Below are 22,394 nucleotides of genomic sequence, written 5' to 3'. Positions count from 1 at the left end.
CTCTTGTTTTACAGTATGGGTCTCATTAATTTTATATTTTCCCCATCATTCTTATCTGCTCTAATAACGTTCTACTCAGTAACATCATTGCTGGCATCTAACACCATCACTAAAACTGAAATGGTTTTTAAACATGTTTCTTTTTTTTCTTTATTGACAGAATTGTCTTCGACCATGGACAAAAAATATGATGCTGTCCTCATCACCAACACCGTCCCCATGTATCCTGCGTTCAAGAGTAAGACAGTCAGAACTTTCCTCGAGGGCTTCATGTCTGGAGTCCTGTTAAAACCTTGCACTGTATGTTTTTATTCTGACATTTTTCCTACACAAAAAAGTACTGATATAGTTACTGCTCTTCTATCACCTCAGGAATATGGAGTTACTTTCAGAGAGCTCTGGTGAAGAAATATGCCACTGAGAGAAACGGAGTGAATGTGCTCATTGGACCCATATTTGACTACGACTATGATGGTGTCAGAGACTCAGCCGAGAAGATAAGAGAGTAAGAACACTCATTTCACTTTATTTCTGGATAAGCTTCATAAAGCTACAAACATTTTCAAATGTTTCAATTGTTTAAATGTTTCAGTGGTAGTGTGGGATTCATTCTGAGCTAAAACACTGAAAAAATAAAAATAGATTTTCCATCTCAATATCCCACCTTTTAAAATCATTTAAAACAACAATATGCATTCTAGTATCATATGCTGTTAAGAATATCATGGTCATCAATCCTAGATACCTCAGCCATACATTACTATTATTGTTTTTGTATTAACTCCACATTCCAATTAACATATCATGATTCCTTCTGATGACATTTAAATTTATGCTGTATTTTCTTTTCTCTAAAAAAAATATTGAGATAATACTTTATAAAAGCAATGAATCCTTAGCTTAAGTGTTTTGTATGTGATTTTCTTGCAGGTATGTGAGTGGGATGATACCCGTCCCCACACACTACTTTGTGGTCCTGACCAGCTGCTTAGATTTCACACAGGCTGCAGACTCGTGTAGCGGCCCGCTCAGCAGCGCCGCCTTCATCCTGCCTCACAGAGCCACCAATGACGAGACCTGCAATGTAAGCAACATCACATCTTTAAATACATATACACACATACATTCAGTGAGCATAGGACAAATGTATTTGGCATGTACTTTAAGTTTTTAGTTTGGCTTATATGCCATTCATAAGTATGGAGGGGTGGGCTTTATGACCTATACAGCAGTCAGACACCAATGGGCGATCGAGATGTTTTTGCTTCACTTTAGCGGAGCTGTCCTGTCTTCAGTCTTTATATACAGTTTATATTTTGACCTGAGTGTGTCCAAGTGGGTAACTTCCGCGGTGGAGAGACAAACTTCCAGTTTAGTGCTTCACCAGCTTGAATGGCAGTCTAAAGAATGTAATCCTGGGACTTTCCAAATGTTATAGAACTGGATGGCTTAAATCTCAATAGTGAAATGAGTTGTTTCGTGGAGGTTGACAAAGAAATTATTCACTGATTTACAGACGTCTCTTTCCCGTTGTAAGTCAGTGGGGAAAAAGTCTCTCTGTCCAGCGGGCATCATGTGACGGTGTAATTCTACTTTTGGCCACTATGTAAAATTAGCATCAGAGCATGGGAATCACTCTGGGGGCTTGGGAGGGTGTACTCAGAGGCAAAGGAGGGAAAATCTGTTTGTGTGCTTCTCCCTGCAGAGCTCAGAGGAGGAGTCCCGCTGGGTGGAGGACCTGATGAAGATGCACACAGCTCGAGTTAGAGACGTGGAGATCCTGACGGGCTTGGACCTGTACCGCAGAACAACCCGGAGCTATGGCGAAATCCTCTCACTCAAGACCTACATGCACACCTACGAGAGCGAGATCTGACCCCTGCTGGCTCTGTGAACGTTGTTGATCTTTCAAACCGTGGTGGAAGTATGTGGTACAAGGCAGAGATGTGATCATCTCTATCACACTCAGCTTCACCAGCTGTAACTGTCGCGGGCTGCTACAGCTGCAGCTGTTGTGGCCCTTTCACTGAACATTTGCTTTAATCTCATTCATTTAATTCCTGCTGTTATGATACAGCTTCAACACCACTGAGATAGTAGCTATAAAAAAACTCAAGAACAACATGGCCCATGCAAGTGCTTAGTTTTTCATATTTCACTATACACTTTTCATAATTGAATCCAAACCAGTCATTATTTGTCATAATGTGTAAATATCAGAAAGACCAGCAATCATCATTTGTCCTCCAAGATTTCTCACAGAAATTTGCTTTAATTAATCTCACAATTTTGCAGAAAAGTTCTCTCTCTAACATGGCCAGATCAATCAGTCATGGGGTCCCTGTTAGGCCCCTCAGACAACCTCCATTCTCTGTGCATTGTCTGTTTGAGCCTTGAGATTGATATTTACTCGAGATTTTAATACAAGGGCCATGAGATCAGATAATATTGCAGTAGTGATCTGGTGATAGTGTATTTTAGTAATGCAAATTCCAAATGCATTTGCAATTTATTCATTTATCGTAAACAAAAGGACATACAGTGGAAAGTGGTCATTTCATATTACTCACAATCCCAAATACTTTATTTTTCATCTTCTAGCAGTATTGCACATAGGCCCTCCATAAAGTCAGTTACACATGCAGCATGCTGCAGATGTATCCCTAAAAGCAGGAACGGTTTTTGTACAGTTTATAAACATACAAATTATTTTCTAGAAAACGATATTCCTTCAAAATTACAAATATTTTAAAGTGGTTAAAGAATATTTAATTGCACTACAAAGCCATTGACAGACTCAGTTCCAGACTTCACCTCACTCGGCACTCGGATTGTTAAACTCGTGCACATTTCAGTTTCCTTTAGACATCGATCCACTTTGTTTGACTCATTACACTTTGCATTGAACCGTTTCTCGTTATTTTCAGTGATTAAGAAGAAATTGCCTTTATTTTTTTAATGAGTTGATAATGCAATTTTGTTTGTCTTTTATGTGTGTGTGTGTGTGTGTGTGTGTATCTGTGCACAGTGTGTATATGTTGAATTCAAGAAAACTATTGTTTGTGTTTGTTGATTGTGAATGTGTGTGTGACAATAATGTTGATGCTGATGATTTATTAATGTGTTCCTAAAACATTTACCACCTGTGAGACCTATTTATGCTTTATGTAAATGTCTTCACAATAAACAAGTGTTTTTAATAAAGCAAGTATGGCGCGTATAAAGTTAGTCCAATAACACTTGGAGGACATGAGTACTCAGCAGTAGTGGACCAACTTAAGCACAAGGACTGTAAGTCTAACATGAAAAACACCCTAGTTACAATACAAAGAAACTTCATATTCTTTCACATGAGCCCGCCAACAGTAAAAAACAGACAGGATCTTACTGTCTATGCAGTACTGCCACCACGTGGACACTGGTAGAAGAGGGTGCGAAAGTAAAACCCCTAAACTCCGATGATGAATATGAAAATCACCTGTGCTGGAAAAAAAAATGTAGTTTATATATTTTATTTCGTTTTTTTTCCTGACATAATTTTAAATATAAAATTATTATACTTATAGTTTTCTGGACATCTTGACCTTATTTTTTTTTATATTTTTCGCAACATCCTCCCCTGTTTTGTAAAACTACGTTTTAGTTAATTTTTTTTTTTTTTTTTTTACAATATATGAGAATTACAGAAATTAAAACCAATAAATCCATTTTATTTCGAAGGTTTAAATACTCGTGAGGGCGTCTGAAACAACGGAACTGGTGTCTATCAAGAATTTTTATTTTTTTAATTCGTTGTTTTTCCAGACATTTCTTACGAGACTCGAGCATATTTAAAGATTCAATCAGGTAACAAAAACAAGAAAGCAGGACAAACTATATGCGTCTTAAAGACTAAAATAACACTGCAGTAACACTGTATGAGGAATCGAGGACAAAACCAAAGGCATTCACAAGCATGCACCCTTGAATTGACAGTAAATGAAATAGGACCACCTCAAGGCTTTTTAAGCAGTTATTTATATTTTGTAGAGTCTAATTATTAATAAAAATGAAAAAACGGTGTTAATTTAAGTCCCACATTTCCGCGGGGACGTGAACGCAGCATGTTTTGAAATATTAGGCAGAATGACGCGACGCTAACTGAATTATACTTTCACTTCCGAAAACAAGTAGCTTCTGTCTGTTGCTGTAATGTAGCCTACACAGTAACCGAACAGGGGCGGGTGACATAAACAAGAACCCGTCACTTTTAACACTTTACTTTAAAGTGCAGTGTTTACAGCGTATGGGAGTGGACGCGACGCGTTGGTAAGATTCAATTGTTGTTGTGTCTGTACTTAGCAAAGTGAGACGGCTACCGTTAGCTTTTGTCAGGGCGAAATAACAGCGAAAACAAACACAGCTGAGTTAGCCAAACAGCGGTTATTTCGATATTTATCACGGTGAGTTCACCTGTCACCACTCCCAGGTGTTCTTTGAAGAAACTCTCCGGTGTTAAACCCACAGACAGATTACTGTGTTGAGCTGTGACAAGTGGCATTTACTCGGAATAAAGGAGTGTCACTCTGTGTGTAATATTGATCCTGGCTGGTTATTCTTCATTTGGTAAACACGATAGAAAGCATTATCAGATTTAGGAAACAGCTTTAGAACAAAAGAAAGAAGAATTATGTATAAATATTAGTCATCATTACCTAAAAACTAAATCAGTTCAAGCTATGTATGGCATTAACTTGTCTAAATGATAACCCAGTAGGAAAAAACAGCTTTTGGGCAGTTGTCAAAGAAATAAAGTTCTTGTGAATTTACCTGTATATACTGTATTTCTGTGCTATGTTTGGTAGGACTGCTTCTGCCAATACTCAAAATGTTTTATAGACTGCTCCATGTGTACTATTCTAGCATAAGACTCAGGTCATGGGTTTGTCTGTTGAATTTCAATATCAGTGATTTCAGTTCAGATGTCTTTAATTATCATTGTGGCTGGTTTATTTTTGATTTGTGGATTCTGAAATGGGATTTTAGAGAGTTAAAAGGATGTTCGTTTATGGACTACTTACTCATAGACAGTATATTATCAACAGTAGATGTCAGTCAGCATGCCCACAATTTTGGAAAACCCTGCTTAACCCTTTGAACCCTGAGCAAAAAGTGTAATTCTCTTCAAAAACGTGAAAAGGCAATGAGCAAATTGCAAGAAACTGGTAAAAGGTGACTAGAAAACAACATAATGTTTTTAAAAAAAGGAGTGTGAGAGAGAAATATGAGAAAATTATCCAAAAAAGGAAACTGTCCAGAAACTCTGTACGATTAATATAATAGAATATTCAGAATATGCTGTAGAATATATATTTCTTTTTAAAATGTATATATTTATTTTTATTTAGCACTTTTTTAAAGTCAGTTATTGTTTTTGTTTTTTGTTTTTTTGGAAATTTCCAGGTAATTCTTTTGCAAATCTTTGCTTTTTTTCTTGCCAGTTTTTGGGTCACTTCTTGTCAAGTTGATCATTGCTTTCCTCCCCTGCTTTTGAAAGAAATCAAACTGATTTGCTGAAGTTTCAAAGGATTAAGTCTGACATGGAAGCTAAACAATGACCTGCAGTCGTTGTGTACTTTAGTCAACTAAAAAAAATTCCAGTTGAAAAAATCATTATCAGTTGCTTTATTTATTATAACTGGTTTACCTTTCCATCTGACACTGACTTCCAACAGGAAAATGAAACTGCTCAACGTACAGCCAGAATCCATTAAGAAACACAGTGATTTAACACTGCTGAATACAGGAGCTGCTCGTCCACTGCTGCCTCGATTGGCCAAAATATGTCATGTTGCTGCACCCCATCCATAGCTGTACAGTGCTGTTTAAATGGCTCAAAATATAGTAAACTTGGTCTTTTCATGTAATCCCACACAGGTGACTATTACGCAGTAAATATGGGTCAGAGAGAAGAAGACACAGTGTCGTGCCTTAACCTCCTCACCTACCACAGAGAGCTGCTGGTGTCCAGGCTGAGGAGTATTCAGTGCATCCTGGACAACCTGTTAGCCTGTGACTTCGTCTGTGAAGAGGATGTTGAGATCGTCCAGCGAACTGCCACCAAGCCAGATCAGGCATGAAACCTAAGATATATATATATATGTAGGCCATTTGTATCATTTTCATAAAAGAAAAAACATTTAAAAATATTTTTTATCACTCTGAATATTATTCATTTGTTAGAAATCCAAAATAAAGTATGAGGTTAGTGAAATTATAACCAACACAGATGCTCCTGCCTGTCTTTTTTTTTTTTTTTTCTAGGTGCGCAAAATCTTGGAGCTGGTCCAATGCAAAGGGGAGGAGGCCTGTGAATACTTTATTTACATCATATATAAAGTATGCGATGCCTACATAGACCTGCAGCCATGGTTGAAAGACATCAAGTACAACCCAAGCAGCGATGTATCGCTAATGACAGTGGTTAACACAGATCCCAGTAAGTATTAAAATCACTAATGCTGCTCTGTGCCACCAAGATGTTCATTTTACTCTCACACAACTCATGCAGTGAAATCTTAGTCTCATTTATCCAGTCATATGCAAACACATGTATTTTCACCACAAAACTGAAGTCAGGCTTTGAAGAGAGCAAAGATGGGTTTCAGCTTCAATTCAGTTTTGAAAAGTAAGATTTTGGATGCCGAAAACATCAAGCGCCAAGAAAAAATTTGTGAAAACAACCCCAAAAGTCAATGCCAGATATGCCAAAGAAAACTGATATGTTCGAAATCTACAACCAGCTCGACAAATCACCTGAAAAATGTAAGTGGCAGCTTAACCGTCATGTACTTTTTTTTTGCAGTGGCTAACTGACACATTTTTTGGGGTGCATTGTCTAGTGTCCTCCTCCCCCCTCGTTTCCTTATAGTTCATAAGTTTGCTCACACTTTTAGCTTCTGAAATAATCTAAAAGTTAAGCTGTACCTTGTGTGCATATGCCCACAGCGTCTCTCTTAATGAGGTGCCAAACAGCAGCTCTGTTCTGCTCTCTGCTGTGTTCACATTTCACAGAATGTCATCATTTTCTTCATTAATGATGTGTATTTTCCTGCACCCACAACCCAACCATAAGTTCCTGTGTGTGTAACAAGCAGAGTGTTCACGTGTTGTGCACCCTCCTATATAGGTGCATCTTACTGTCTGAACAATGTTCCCTTTAAAATACTGCACCATTCTGACTTAAGACTTGCTTACTCGCCAAAAAAACAATGGTCTTCTTTTGAGTGTCTGGTAGATTTTTGAATCCATGAGCCACAGTGGCAGGCAAAAAAGTTAATTTCCACCCCTGAAAAGGCCCATCAGCTTTCCTTGGCTCAGTCTGAGGTTATGATCCACAATGGGGAAACAAGATCACTTTTAAGTTTCCTTTAAGAGAAATTTAGGTTGTAGCAATGATAAAAGACACAAAAATCCAAACCCTTCATTTTTGGATTTAAGAGAATTTTTCTGGTCCTTAGTAGAAAATGCTGGATCACTGGACCTGATAGCACTACTAAAAGCTTATATATTGCACTAATTCATTATCACCCTTTTCTAAGTCAGCAGGTATAGTAAGAAGTTGAGGCAGGACATGAGCCGGGAAACCTGCTTCATCATGTCATACGGCCAGAGAGAGGAGACCCGTCTGGAGGACCTGTACACAGACACACTGATGGAACTGCTGAACGACCGCAATGAGAGTCTGGGCTTCTTGGAGAGTCTAGACCAGCTGCTGAAAGACCATGCGGTCTTCAATCCAGAAGGTGAAACTATCTGTGTGATGGGGGATGCCGGTGTGGGAAAATCCATCCTCTTGCAGAAGCTCCAGAACCTCTGGTCCAAAAAAGAGCTGCAGACGGACACCATCTTTTTCTTCAAGTTCCGCTGTAGGATGTTCAGCGTCTTCAAGGACACAGAGCAGATCTCCCTCCGAGACCTTTTGTTCAAGTACAATTGCTTCCCAGATCACGATCCAGATAATGAGGTGTTTGATTACATCCTGCGCTTCCCCGAGAAGGTTCTTTTCACATTTGATGGCTACGACGAGATTCAGATAAACGATCTGATGAATTCTCCTGAAGTGGTGTCACCGGAAGACAAGGCTCACCCCCTCCAGCTGCTCATCAGTCTGCTCTGTGGGAAACTACTCCAGGGTTCCCAGAAGGTACTGACGGCCCGGACAGGCACTGAGATCCAGAGTAGGGTGATCAAAAAGAGGGTGGCTTTACGGGGGTTTTCCCCAGCTCATCTCAAGACCTACATCAACCTACACTTCAAGGAGCAGGAACATCGAGAGCTTGTGTCCATTCAACTGGATGCTAGCCCCCACCTGTGTGGCCTCTGCTCCACCCCGTTGTTCTGCTGGATCGTATTTAAGAGCTTTAGGCACCTGCACTCTATGCATGATAGTTTTCAACTGCCTGAAACCTGCATCACACTCACGGACATCTTCCTGCTGCTGTCTGAGGTATTCCTCAGCCGCTCTGCCTCACCTGCACCTTCCCTGCTGAAGAAAAGCACTCGGTGTGCCTCCGAGACTTTCAAAGCAGGGCTCAGGCCTCTCGCAGCATTTGCCAAACTTGCACTTCAGATTATGGAGAGAGGTAGCTTCATTTGCACCCAAGAGGAGATGACTGCATGCGGTCTGATAGAAGAGGACCTGACGTTGGGCTTTCTGAGACCTGTCAGTGAGCACAGTGATAGTGGAAGCCCTTCTACATTTGAAGTCCTCCATATCACCCTCCAGTCTTTCCTGGCCGCATTTGCTCTGGTGTTGGATGAGCAGGCTGCTCCCAGCTCCATCCTCAAGTTCTTCACAGAGTGTAGCAGGAAAAAAAGAACATCCTGTTTTCCTTTTGACTCCTGCATCAGCGACTCCTCAAAACCCAGTGAAAAGAAGCCGTTCACGAACAATGAACACCTCCAGTTCACTAATCTGTTCTTGTGTGGACTGCTGTCCAAGGCTAAAACCAGCCTCATGGAGCATCTTGTATCTCCTGTGTTACTAAAGAAAAAACGAGCCCTACTGAAATCCTACCTTTCCACCAGTGTAAAGTCCCACCTCCATGGTTTACCCCACTACAGCGGTGAAGAGGGCAAGAAAGTCCACGTTTTGCCCAACTTCCTGTGGATGCTGAGGTGCATCTTTGAGACAGGGAGCAAAGACATCGCTCAGATGACAGCCAAAGGCATCACAGCGAGTTTCATCAAGCTGGGTTACTGTGATGTGCATTCGGGTGACTGCACTGCCCTGAACTTTGTCCTACAGCACCGTCAGAAGCTCCTGGGCCTTGACATGGACAACAACAACGTCAGTGACTACGGGGTGAGCCAGCTGAGGCCGTCCTTTTGTAAAATGACAGTAGTAAGGTAAAAAAAAAAAAAAAAAATGTAACCATGTTTCACCTACTTTCTAACCGTCATTGAGAGAAGTTCAGACTAACCAAAGTTCTTGTCTTCAGATTGAGCGTCAATCACCTGTCTGACAGCAGCATCAAGGTTCTTGCAGAGGAGCTGTGTAGGCACAAAGTTGTGGAGTACCTCGGGTGAGTCAACATGACACTGTTTCCAGGGTGCTTCAAACTAAACAGTCTGCATTCCAGCCATGCTCAACATACATGTGTACCAGTGGTGGAAGAATTCTTCAGATTGTTTGTGAATTGCTGTGTGAGCATACCAAAACAGTAATCTATAAAGACTCTTTTACAAGTTCTGCATAAAAAATTCCTAAAAAGTAGGCTACTTTTAAAAGTACTTTTTCTACAGGCAAAAGTACCCTGTGCCTGAAATATTGTTGTTTTACATTAGATGGTTAACACTGATCAGTGTTTGAGCAGTTTTACTGTCTTAGCTGCTTAAAGTTGCACTTGTTTATACAACTAATTTAATCCAGCGATTTCCTACAAGGGGGTCGTGTCCTGCTTTTTCCTTTAAGTTATTTTTATGTCACAGATAAGAAACAGTAAATCAAAAACAAGATATTAAACCTGCCCCAAAATAGCACTTAAAGCCCTGTATGTGATTTATCCTAGCTTCATATGAGCAGAGTAAAAGTCCATTAGGCTCATTTATGCAATGGGAAAGGCTTATGCTAATAATGTTAGCATGTTTTGTACATGAGGTAAACATGTCTAGTTTGAGTTTTTATTAGTAAACCTTGTTAATTATAAGGACCCCAATTTAGTAATGTGCCCTTTGCTAAATGTTGCTGTTTTACAACACTTGAGAGGAAATCTGCTAGCTGCTAGGCTAATGTATGCAATGCAAAAATGTTAGCATGCTGTAGCCTATACTTGGGGAAATTGTGTCTAGCGAAGTAAGACGTCTCCACGCCATTTGTAGAACAAAGTTGGTAAAAACAAAAGAAAAAGAAGAATGGAAGAAAAAAATAAGATGAAGGTATGAAGTAAAGCTAAGGGTACGTACGAAATGTACAGCGCTGAAAAGTAACTTGCTGACTTGTTTGGTATGTGATGAAATAGGTGAACCAGAAGAAGGTCTAAAAGCAACTAGCTGAAAGGGAGCATATCTCCACCTACTGCTGTGGAGTTAGATGTACTTCTAGCAATAAATGGATTCTCCCTCGGTGTTTGTATACTGGGACAAGGACAGCAGTACAATTAAATGGCCTAATTGGGCTTAAACTGTAGTGCCACTTAACTGTGCATTTAAACGTACTGATTGCGATTGGGTGTGAAGACGTAAGCTCTGTGTGCTAATGGGGACATTCTGCTTACGACTCCAAAAATGCTTTGGCTTGCTCTGCAGCTTCATGTGCTTGTAATTTATTCAATCATCTTTGTTCTTGGTTTTCAAAGGAAGTCATTCACTGTGCAGGGGAAACTGGCAGTTTTACAATAGAAGAAAAAGGGAACCAGAGGGTATTGTTTGGTTTAAAGCCTCATTTTGGTCTCCTATGGTACATAATTGAATCTTGGCTGTAGAAAAGGTAGAGGTAAAAAAGTAACCTGCAGGTAAAGGTAGAGCATCTCCCCAACAAGTGTTAAAGCTCCATAAAATACAAGTGAAACAGTTTTAAACCCTGTTTTGCATTGTTGTCCTCAGGCTTTACAGCAATCACATCACAGACGTTGGAGCCAAGCTAGTCGCTCAGATCATTGAGGAATGCCCGAAGCTGCGAGTTGTAAAGTATGTTTCTAACCTGTACCAATATTAAATTTGAATATTTTAGTAATGATAATCATTTTAAAATGAATATGTCATGGTTTAATGTCTCTTACATTGATGTTGTTACTTTGTCCTTAGGATCGGTAAGAACAACATCACTAGTGTTGGTGGGGGGTATTTGGCTCGAGCCATTCAGAAGAGCACTTCGATATATGATGTGGGGTAAGACTTCACTACTGTCAAACATCTTGTTTGCTGATTTAGATCATTTAATGCAGGATATTATCATCCCAATGAGCTCATGAAAGCAATTAGATCAACTAGAGAAGAAAGGATTAAGAATAACTGAAGTGTTTTTCAACTTGAACCATATTTTTCCCATGTCATTGTGTTGACGTCACTAAGTGAAGCAAGAATGTTGTAAACTGGTTCATTATTTGGTGAGACTGAAACAAGCTGCAATATAACCATTCAGGGAATGTTTGCACCGTCAGTTTACATCTACTTGAAAAGATTGTTTTTGCCACTGATATTTTCAGATTAGAATTTATTAGTTAAACAACTAAAAGTGAGGAGTCCTACAGAGATAGCCCTTTTTTTTGAATATGCTTTTTGTTTAAACAGAAACATCCCCAAAATCCCTATCATTTTATCCTTGTATAACACTTCATTCAAAGTCAACAGAAACAAAATAAAACTCATGATATCTTCCAATGTTCCAACAATCACCAACTTCGCTTTGGTTAAAATTAACCCTTTATTCATCCAGTTAGATGTGAAAATATGCTGGCTCAATACACACTAAAATTACTGTCTTTTTAAATAGAGTCTGGGTGATTTGGCGATGGCATCTTCAGGCTGCTTGTTAAAAAAAGGATCTTACTCTTTAACAAAAAGATCTGTCTTCTGTAAGCATCCTTTCCTTAATGTTTTCAGACACTTAGAATAATAATCCACGGTTTCCTGTTCCGCAGCCGAAAGGATAACAACCTAATTTGCGAGCTCCCCCGACGGTTTTGAAAAAAAAAACCCCGAAAACTCTGATTTTGTCAACCCTAGTGTATATTTTCCATCGACGCTAGTAAAGCGGCTAATGCAGCGACAAGCTAATCTTGAGGCCAGACTACTAGACCAGGAGGGACGAGCGCGGCGAGATAACTTGAGGATTTATGGAATTCTTGAAGAAAAAGAGGGTACCAATATGGTTGGATTTCTGGACAATTGAAAGTGCTGAAAAAGGCACTCGACCTTCCTGGTGAAAAGGAGCTCAGAAGTAGACGAGCACACCGAGCACTGGCACCGAAGCCCGGCAGCATACAGGCAAAGCCCCGGTCTATAGTGGCCAAGTTCGGGAGTTACCGGACAAAAGAAGAAGTGCTTAGGAAAGCCTGGCAGAAAAAATGGAGCGTTTTGGGATATGTTCGCTTCTACGTTGACTACGATTTTCTTCCCGAAGTGCTTAGGAAATGAGGTGAATATGCAGAAGCCAAGAAAGTGCTGAAAGAAAAACAAATAAAGTTACAAACGCCCTATCCTGTGAGGCTGCGGGTCTTCTATGAGGATGGCACCCGTTTATTTCAGAACGCGGCAGAGGCTACAAGCGATATGGCTGCGTGAGGGTTTCCAGTCATGGCGGTGAGGTCCCCCGCTGCTCCGGACAAACAGGAGATTCGGCTCCTGTCTACCTGGCAGGTGAAGGGAAGAGGGCTGGAATGATGATCAGGAACCTGTTGTAGTGGGCGGCTACACACAACCTAAGAAACACCACCACACTAAATATAAGGAAAAACTTAAGGAATTTAGAAGGTGATCTCCGACCCCAAATGACTGATGTCTTACAGTCAATCTACAAACGCAGATAAGTTTTGATTCTTAAGTGCCTCGGCTCACCCTGCGTCCCTCCCTCTTTTTTCTTTTTCGATTGCCAAAGGATGAACCAGGAGTTTAATATATACTGATACTTATGTTTCCTACTGTCCGAATGTCTCTCTAGCTGAATGAGTCGGGACTTGCTAATTGGGGAGTTGTCCACTGGCTAGTTTGTTTTAGTTTCATTTTATTTGGACTTTGGCGAGAATGCGGCCACATTTTAGGGCCCCACCACTGACACGACGTGGGATTTTCCTTTACAAGGGCTTTGACTTTACAAACACCCACCTCTACCTTGGAAACAACCATTCTTTGCTGTTTTGGTAATGCTCTACTAAAAACTGTTCTTTTTTTATCATTGTTCTGTGTTTGTTCTCTGGGAGAGATACTCTTAATGTACATGTCTGATGCCACCAGTGATATAGGAGGAGATTTGATTTGTGTCAATCAATATATAAAGTTATGAACAGGCAGGTACTTAACGTCATTTCATTCAGTGTGAAAGGGATTTCAAACCCAGTTAAGCGAAGTCAAATACTGTCAAAGATGAAAGGGAAAATGCTTAGATTTTATTCCTGCAAGAGACACACCTCACTCCATCAGAACATAAAAAACTTAAGAGAATGGGATTTTCAAGGGCATATTATTCATCCTATAAACCAGGCCGTAGGAGAGGTGTAGCAATTTTAATAACCCAAAACTTTACTGCTACATCATTGCATAGAAAAAATTAATGTTCTAATTACAGAACTGGGCATATTAGATCTCTGGAGAGACTTTTACCCATCAGGTCGGGATTATACTTTTTACTTATGTCCCCATGACACTTATTCAAGAATAGATTATTTTTTTTGTCGTTTTATTTTGTGGGATCGCTTTAAAATCCAGAGATGTGATATTGGAAATATTAATTTATCTAACCATGCGCCTCTCTCTTGCACTGTATATATTAATGACAACCTGGGTAGAACATTGTGGAGACTAAATACAAGTATTCTCAACAACCCACGTTTTAAGACTCAATTGAAAAGGGAAATTAAAACATTTTTAGAAGAGAATGATAAGAAAGAGATTGATTCAGCTATAGTATGGGATACCCTGAAAGGGGTTATCAGGGGGAAAATTATATTGTATTGTGCCCATCAAAAAACGGATAAACAATCAAGACTAACAGACCTTAACAAAGATTTAAAAGATCTTGAGTCACAGCATAAAATGGAACAAAAACCAGATCTACTGACAAAAATGAAGAAAATTAGGAATGAAATAAATATGTTATATTCACAAGAAACTGAGAAAAATATTATATTTACAAAGCAGAAATACTACAAATCAGGCTCAAAATTAATAAAACTTTTAGCCAGAAAGCTGCAAAAACAAAAGGCGGAAAACACAATATACAAAATAAGTGACCCAGAATCTAAAACTACAAAGTGTAAACAAGATGAAATACAAAGAATATTTAAAAAGTACTACAAGCTTTTGTATACGCAACCCCACTTAGATGGGGAGCAACAAATAAATGAGTTCCTTACTACTCTCAACTTACCTGTCTTATCTGAGGACAAAAATCAAACATTAACAGCAGTAATAACTGAGGCAGAGATAAAAAGTGCCATCTCCAGATTGAAAGTGAATAAATCACCTGGCCCAGACGGCTTTTCTACTGAGTGGTATAAGGTTTTTCAATTTGAGTTAATACCAACCCTACTTCAGGCTTGCAATACAACCTTAAATGATGCTAAATGCCCCCATCATGGAGTGAGGCAGTGATCTCAGTTATCCCTAAAGAGGGAAAAGACAAATTAGAATGCAGATTGCACAGGCCAGTTTCAGTGCTGAATGTTGACTACAAACGTCATATATAAGATGACATATATAGATGGAACCCCATTTCCGTCCTTGGTCTTAGCCACAGAATTCACTCTGTAAAAATAACCGTCCTTCCACAACATCTCTTTATTTCAAGCACTTCCTGTAGATGTTCCCTCAAAACAATTTAATGAATTGAATAAAATATTTTCTAGATTTACTTGGCAGGAAAAAAACACCGGGTGAAGGAAGGAGGAATGGCCCTCCCTCATTTTAGGAATTATTCATATGTAGCCCAGATTTAACCTTTGATTAACAAATGTACTCCAACATTTCAAGCTAGGTGGAAAGACAGTGAACTATCTATAATGAATGATCCTCCAGTCCATGCTGTATTGGCTCACCAAAGTCTGGGAAGATATATTGATAATTTGCAAAACCTGTGGATGAAAGCTCAATTACAAATCTGGAATATGATAAAAGGAGAATAGAAAGCTTATGATCCTGGGTTCAAGCCTAATAAAATGGATCATAGGTTTAAGGCTTGGATCCCAAAGGGAATAACAACATTTTATTCCCAGAATACAGAAAAAGGGCGATGAAAAGACTTTGAAAAACTGAGAAATGAAAATCATCTTGAAAAATCAGATTTTTATAGATACCTCCAGATACACAGTGGTTTTGAACATAACATTAAAAATAAGACAGACTTTGATGATCCAGATTTTGTGGAATGCATGGATAGATGACCTTTTTATGTTTTATGTTACCATATTCTTATTATTTTTATTATTATTGTTATTTATTTATTTATTTTTTTACTTTATTTTTTAACTGCACTGACAAATCTCCTCATGAAATATCTTATCAAGCTTTTATATGTACACATGATCTCTCCCAAATTTCAATTCCCCAAAGGAAATTGAACTGTCTATATTAATGTATGTTCTGTACCATAAAATGCTGTCCAAAAGAATTTCAAAAAAGAATAATAATCCGAACATGTCGATTGCAAAACCAAGCACTTTGAGTGGACATAAATTGACAGGTGAACATGTCCCGAGGGGTTACTTTGCAGCTTTTTCACTGTTGCTGTCTGCAGCGCTCTCACTCAATACAAGAATTGTTGTTTCAAGTAGTCATTTACACACAAAAACAATTTTAAAAAAAGTTTGATCAATATCTATCACTAACATGAAACGTGACATCTTATCTTAGAAAAATAAAATGTAATGATTAAACTCAGAGTTGATGAAGAGTACTTCCATTAAGATTCTCTAAATGTTTTTGGCTAGTTTGAAAAGAGTTGTTTGACTTGTTTAATCCTGGTGGACGTGTGCGTGCAGTTTAAAAATGTGAAAGTAAACAATGAAAAAAGGTCTTATTAATTTTCTCATTGAGGACACTGCAGGCTTAAGTAAGGAAACTCACATGATGGTTTTGATATTTTTGCTTGCAGAATGTGGGGGAACAGCATCGGAGATGAGGGAGCACAAGCGTTTGCGGAAGCTCTGAGGCACCACCCACAGCTTACAAACCTCAGGTGTGAAGAGCTGCGTACGAAGACGATAAAAACCTACAAATTTAAACTCATTGATTACATTTCAGTTCACTGTGTTTCTGTGTTCCAGTCTCTCAGCCAATGGCATTACATCTGAAGGTGGGAAGTGTCTGGCAGAGGCGCTGAAAGAGAACAGCGTCCTCAGGATATTCTGGTAGGCAGGTTGCTCAGTTTGAGCTACATGATTTTCACAGTTTTAACAGCTGCTCTCTGAACAAAGGTCCGTGTCTGTGCTGTTGTAGGTTGGTGCAGAATGAGTTAACTGATGATGCAGCTCCACATTTGGCTGAGCTGGTCCAAGCGAACACAGGTTTACTCCATCTCTGGTAAAGAAAACACATACGCACGAGCGCACTCTTTTAAGTCGCACGATGACACAGTGGACGAGGACGTGGCCACACATTGATCGTCCCCTGTTTTGTGTATTTGTCCGCAGGTTAATCAGCAACCAGTTCACTGTGGAGGGGATCAGAAAGTTTGCTGAGGCTCTAACTCACAACACAAAGCTCCAAGAGATATGGTGAGGATAAAATACAATTCACATTTCTTTTTCTTGAGTTGCTGTTTTGTAGCCTTCTATCTGTGGTAACACAAAATGTTAATCCTTTATCAAAATTATAGATGATTTTAGGCGGAAACAAGGACAGAAAATAACAGAAATAAAAGAAAATAATTCTACCAAGTAGTCACAGTTAAGGTGAGACTATAGGTGAGTTTCCATCTATGTTTGCATATCATCCTTTTTAAAAAACATTTTATTAAGTTTTCATCACAAAAAAGAAAATACATCAAGGATTTATTGACCCCCTATGTGCCTGGGCGCTCTCTCAGATCTGTGGATGCTGCTCTGCTCGTTGTTCCCCAATCTCGGCTTGTGACAAAAGGTGATCGTGCCTTTGCTGTCGGAGCCCCCAAACTGTGGACCTCATTGCCAATTGAGATCAGACTCTCTACTTCTTTAACTTCTTTTAAATGCCTTCTTAAGACTTTCTTTTATAGGAAAGCATTTATGAAGGAATAATATGTGACAGATTTTTTATTGTTTTATTGCTACCTTGTTTTTGCAATATGTGTTATGCGATACAATAACACCTTTTGCAGCACCTGCTGCATCATGCCCAAGGAAGTCAGTTCCTACTGACATGCATGCAGCCACAGCATCATGTGACCTATAGAAGCCAAAAAAGTGTTTTCCATTGCAGTTTTGTGAAATAACACTTTATTTTTTGTTGCCTTTAATACCACCTCATGTAAGCATGAACTTTTTTTTCAATAAATGGGATTTTTTTTTCAAAATTGACATCCATTAGGTGTAATTTTAATTTGCGAAATTTGAGCGTTAATGGAAACCCGCCTACAGTTAATCAAACATTAGTTATATAGTGTAGTGGTTGTAATTAGGGTGACAAACCCTTCAGCAGCATCAGAGCCATTTCCATGTGTCTCAATGCATGAGTGTGTTTTAGATGTGAGTAAATGTCTGATGGTGTCTCATCATGTCCCTGCAGTGTGAAAGGAAACAAGCTCTCTGAGGAGGAAGAGAAACAGTTTGTGGAAGAGAAGCGGCTGCGGTTCCACTGACTGGGCACTCACGTGAGACGTGCATGCACTGAGGTATGTCGGTATGGCAGAAAACATATAGTGTGTGTTCACTGTATGCATGCAGTGTGTTAGCAAAATGATTTGCTACAGTATTTTCTGCAGAGATTTCACTCGTGTGTACCTCTGTGGCTGTGGACACCAAGTCTGACTGTAAATTAATGTAAATACTTTAAATTCATCAGTTATTGTTGAAGAAACCATTTTTGCACTGAGGAAACTGTTTCATGTGGGAGATGTTGACAGTTGACATGACATCACAAAAAAAAGGAAGTGGCAGCACTGATGAATAAAATGAAAACAAGCTTACTTCCTTCTTCATGAACCTTTACTTGACTTAAGATGTATATTTTCATTTTTACGCACATATAAACAATATCTTTCTCATATTTATTATGTGACTGTTACTGAAGGTGCTGTTAGTTCTCCACACAGCTGATGGCACATGTTAAGGTTTACTTCAGTGTAGGGATGCATGATAATATTGGCACGTCATCGGTATCCGTAGATACTGCCTTAAAAATAAAAAATGTCTGAATCGGCCAACATGCTGATTTCTGCCGATATCACTAACCAATATATTTGTTTTTATTGACAAGTTAAGCACGTACAATACCTCAACCCTCAGTTGAAGTATTTGTCTTATTTTGCGTAATGAATGAATATTACATACAGTGAAAAAGCATTGTATTTAATGTCTCCATCTGCTGGTGGGCCATCATGATAAGAGTATGCATAATATGATAATAATTCCATTACTGAAGAGACTTGATTATTACTAAAATTAGATGGGAAACAGCAGATGAATTGATATCTGTATGAGTTATCGGCCAAATGAGTTGTCATTTATTGGTATATCGAATATCGCAAAAAAAAAAATCCAATATTGTGCATCCCTAGGTCATTGTGAAAAATGTTTACTGTTTTTGTGGTAGAGATATACAGAGGCACTTTGGGAACTGGATTCTAGTAAGAATGTATTCAGTTGCATGACATCAGTTATGAATTTCTGCTGGTGATGAAAAGACTGATGGCCTCTGCTGACTGAGGACCAAACATGGAGCTTAACTCAGTAAAAAAGGCTACGCAATTCTTAAACTTATTCTCTCTGATCTTTTTCCCCCAACAGACCTTTTTCAGAGCAGACATTTTAACTTAGCAGGAAAAGTGCAGATAGAACTCATAAAATGAATTGTGGCTGTGTTCCAGTAATCTACTATATGACACTGAACTAGCTTGAACAGTAGCATTTCCCTGAAGCGGACACACCTAAATGGCAGGCAGCCAGTATTTAGATGGCAAATTACACCTGCACTGTCTCTGCTATATTTCAAAATGTCTTCTGTAAAGAAGGCCAACTATCCTGCCCGATATCAGTCCGATATATGAGGCGAGACCTTCCTAGTTAACATCGTCCAAAGGCACCATTCCTCTCACACAGAACCTAATCATTAGTCATCAGTCACCTTTTAAAGGGGCAATCAAACAGCTTAGTTTTACAGTTTCATATAGTAACACCGTCACACTGGATGCAGAAGCAAAGTGCAATGTTTTTCCACATTCACTTCCTTTAAGTTAACCATATTGAGCTGTTTACACTGGATGTTCTGGCTCGCAATCTGCAGCTATAGTTTCAACCGTCTTTTTTTCCACAAGCAATGACCGAATCTGCCAAGAAAACACGCTCACCAATACTGATACAGTTCCATTTATCTATTTATTTTTTCAAAGATTTGGTTTTAATTAACAGCTGCTGAAATTAGCGGTAGCAGTTTCAATAATATATCATATTTCCATATGTGCTTTTGAAAATAAAAGAAAAGAGGCAAAAACAAAACAAAAAAACACTACTTATAGGGATACTAATACTTAACAAATATTAAGGGACATTTGGAGGTGTGTAAACTCATGAATTGTTCAGAAATGGTCAGAGTTGGGAAAGAAAATCAAGAATTTGAACAGCATCACGCAATTTAAAAACAAAATAAAAACAAACAAACAAAAAAGTTTTATTGAATTGCATTGCTGACAGCCCTATAGTTTATTAGGGCTGCTCGATTATGGCAAAAATGATAATCACGATTATTTTCATTGATATTGAAATCATGATTATTTAACAATTATTTAACATGATTACTCATTGGCCTTTAAAAACATAATGCAGTTATTGAACATTAACTCTGGTGTTTATTTTTACACTGGATGTCCTTTAACTTTTAATACAAGTGAACTGAAAAACAATGAAAGCTTTGTGGTGCTGCCATCACCGTGTAACACATCTTGCACATTACTGTAGTTTGTTCACATTCACATAATAATAAAACCTAACCCAACTAATATAATTTAACACATAACAGTTACTGTGTCAATAACAGCAAAATATAAAAGATTGACTTCCTAACCGATGCAGAGAGATGCACTTCCAGTGTTAATAATAATGAAAATCAAAGTATCAGAGGCTGGATTATACTTATTCATAGTTCCTAATATAGGTCAAGCTACAAAAAAACAAAAACAAATCCTGGATACTACATTTGCCATAATGCATTAGAGTATAGAGTCTCCTTGCCTGGTAAATGTCAACATTCTTACAGACATAAACACGTAAATCTCATGAAGTGCCCCCTCATTTAACCAGCCTGTGACGGTAACTGGAGCACCACCACAATCATTAGCAGTCATTTATCCCAAAATCTTTTTTTCAGTGAAATAAAGTGAATACAAATAGTAAACCTTTTCACTGAACTAAGGTCCATGTTTGACAAATTTGTATTTGGAAAAATAAGTAAAACACATCAGCATTTGAATGGTTGTTTTTAATAGACAAGAATGAAAACACTTGATGTTCTTTCAAATTATTCATATTGGTCATCCCTATATGCAAATGGGTTTATTTAGGTATATTTAAATCTTTTTCAATAAACATGATGTGCTTCACGTTGCTACATTTGTATTGAATTTTTATTGAATTCATAATATTATTCTCTCGATTTATACACAGATCATGCCACTATTTGAATAGTGTCCAATTTTTTAATGCAGCATGCAAAAATTCGAACCACTTGAAATGGACAAAGTAGAACTCTTAACCTTTATATATACCTATACTCTTTACCAATATATTTAGTGCAGCAGATAACCGCAATAATTGTGCACATTTTGAGTAAAGCATGACATTAACATCTAACATGGTTAGGCCATACCTATTCCTTGCCACCTGATGTTCAGACACATTTAATTTTAGAACCAAACAATATAGAACAACAATTGAGATGCCATTTCCAACTAAATTGGGGGTGTCTGTTCATTGGTAACACTTTTGAGATCACCAGAATTCACGAAAAATTGTTCGGTCGTCTGTGGTCAACCATTATAAAGGCCCTGCAGTAAGAACAAAGAGAATAAAGAGCAAACAATATTAATAGAATATAATTTTAATATTTATATTTAATATATATATATATTAAACATATTTTATATTTAATATAATATAATTTTGGACGACACACAGTATGACGTTTTTTTTCCATTTTTGACGACATACTGTAGTATGACTATTCTGCCATCTTGGATGGCATATCATACTGTGACGTTTTATGCCATTTTGGACGACAAATTTTAGCATGAATTTTTCAATTCATTTTAGATGACGTACTATGCTGTGACACTTTTATGACATTTTGGATGACATACTATACTATGGCGTATTTGTGCTATTTTGGATGACATACTATAGTATGATGTTTTCATGGTGATTTGGACGACATACTATAGTATCAAGATTTTATGCCATTTTGGATGACATATTATAGTATGACTTTTTTCCATTTTGGACAACATAGTTTTCTTTGACTTTTTCATGCTATTTTGAATGACATATTATACAATGGCGTTTTTATGCCATTTTGGATGACATACTATACTATGGTGTTTATATGCCATTTTGGACGACACACTATACCAAGTTTTTATGCCATTTTGGATTACGTACTATACTATCACATTTTTATACCGTTTTGAACAACATACTATTCCATGACATTTACATGCCATATTGGAGGACATATGATATGTATGTTGAATGACATACTTTAGCATGACGTGTTCATGCCATTTTGGATGACATTATATTGCATAACATTTTCATGCCATTTTGGACCACATACTACACTATGATGTTCTCATGCCACTTTGGACGACTTACTATAGTATGGCATTTTTTTGCCACTTTGGACGACATACTACACTAAGACGTTTTTCATTCAATTTTGGACGACATACTATAGTATGGCCTTTTTTGCCATCTTAGAAAACATACCATAGTCAACATTATAGTATGAAGTTTTTTTTCTGATTAGGATGATATGCTATGACATGATGTTGCTGACCAATATGGCACAGATAC

At 38.1% G+C, this 22,394-nt stretch overlaps 2 protein-coding genes across 4 annotated transcripts in view; both read left to right on the top strand.

Annotated features, from left to right (window-relative positions):
• The window catches only part of enpp2 (ectonucleotide pyrophosphatase/phosphodiesterase 2), a 35,508-nt gene extending 32,300 nt beyond the window's left edge, over nucleotides 1–3,208 (top strand). For both annotated transcript variants that reach the window (XM_088084988.1, XM_088084986.1), the window contains exons 22-25: nucleotides 161–238; nucleotides 373–505; nucleotides 931–1,084; nucleotides 1,706–3,208. In XM_088084988.1, the coding sequence (XP_087941114.1) occupies nucleotides 161–238; nucleotides 373–505; nucleotides 931–1,084; nucleotides 1,706–1,876 (536 nt within the window). In that variant the 3' untranslated portion in view covers nucleotides 1,877–3,208. The remainder of the gene's footprint in view (nucleotides 1–160; nucleotides 239–372; nucleotides 506–930; nucleotides 1,085–1,705) is intronic.
• An 862-nt stretch (nucleotides 3,209–4,070) lies between these two features.
• nod1 (nucleotide-binding oligomerization domain containing 1) lies at nucleotides 4,071–20,934 on the top strand. Of its 2 annotated transcripts, XM_088084984.1 has the most exons (12): nucleotides 4,071–4,308; nucleotides 5,917–6,113; nucleotides 6,304–6,478; nucleotides 7,581–9,390; nucleotides 9,483–9,566; nucleotides 11,086–11,169; nucleotides 11,287–11,370; nucleotides 16,289–16,372; nucleotides 16,461–16,544; nucleotides 16,633–16,716; nucleotides 16,827–16,910; nucleotides 17,899–20,934. In XM_088084984.1, exons 2-12 carry the CDS (start codon nucleotides 5,937–5,939, stop codon nucleotides 17,969–17,971), a joined length of 2,823 nt encoding a protein of 940 aa, XP_087941110.1. In that variant the 5' UTR covers nucleotides 4,071–4,308; nucleotides 5,917–5,936; the 3' UTR covers nucleotides 17,972–20,934. The 2 variants fall into 2 exon arrangements, with proteins under 2 accessions (XP_087941110.1, XP_087941111.1); XM_088084985.1 differs by lacking the exons at nucleotides 4,071–4,308; nucleotides 5,917–6,113 and having other exon boundaries at nucleotides 6,345–6,478; nucleotides 7,585–9,390.
• The last annotated feature ends 1,460 nt before the right edge of the window (nucleotides 20,935–22,394 follow it).

Source organism: Plectropomus leopardus, chromosome 11 (assembly GCF_026936395.1).
Source record: "Plectropomus leopardus strain MGB_pleo_1.0 chromosome 11, ASM2693639v1, whole genome shotgun sequence".
Lineage (NCBI taxonomy): Eukaryota > Metazoa > Chordata > Actinopteri > Perciformes > Serranidae > Plectropomus > Plectropomus leopardus.
Note: the sequence above shows the minus strand (reverse complement) of the source record. Positions and strands in the feature narration are given on the sequence as shown.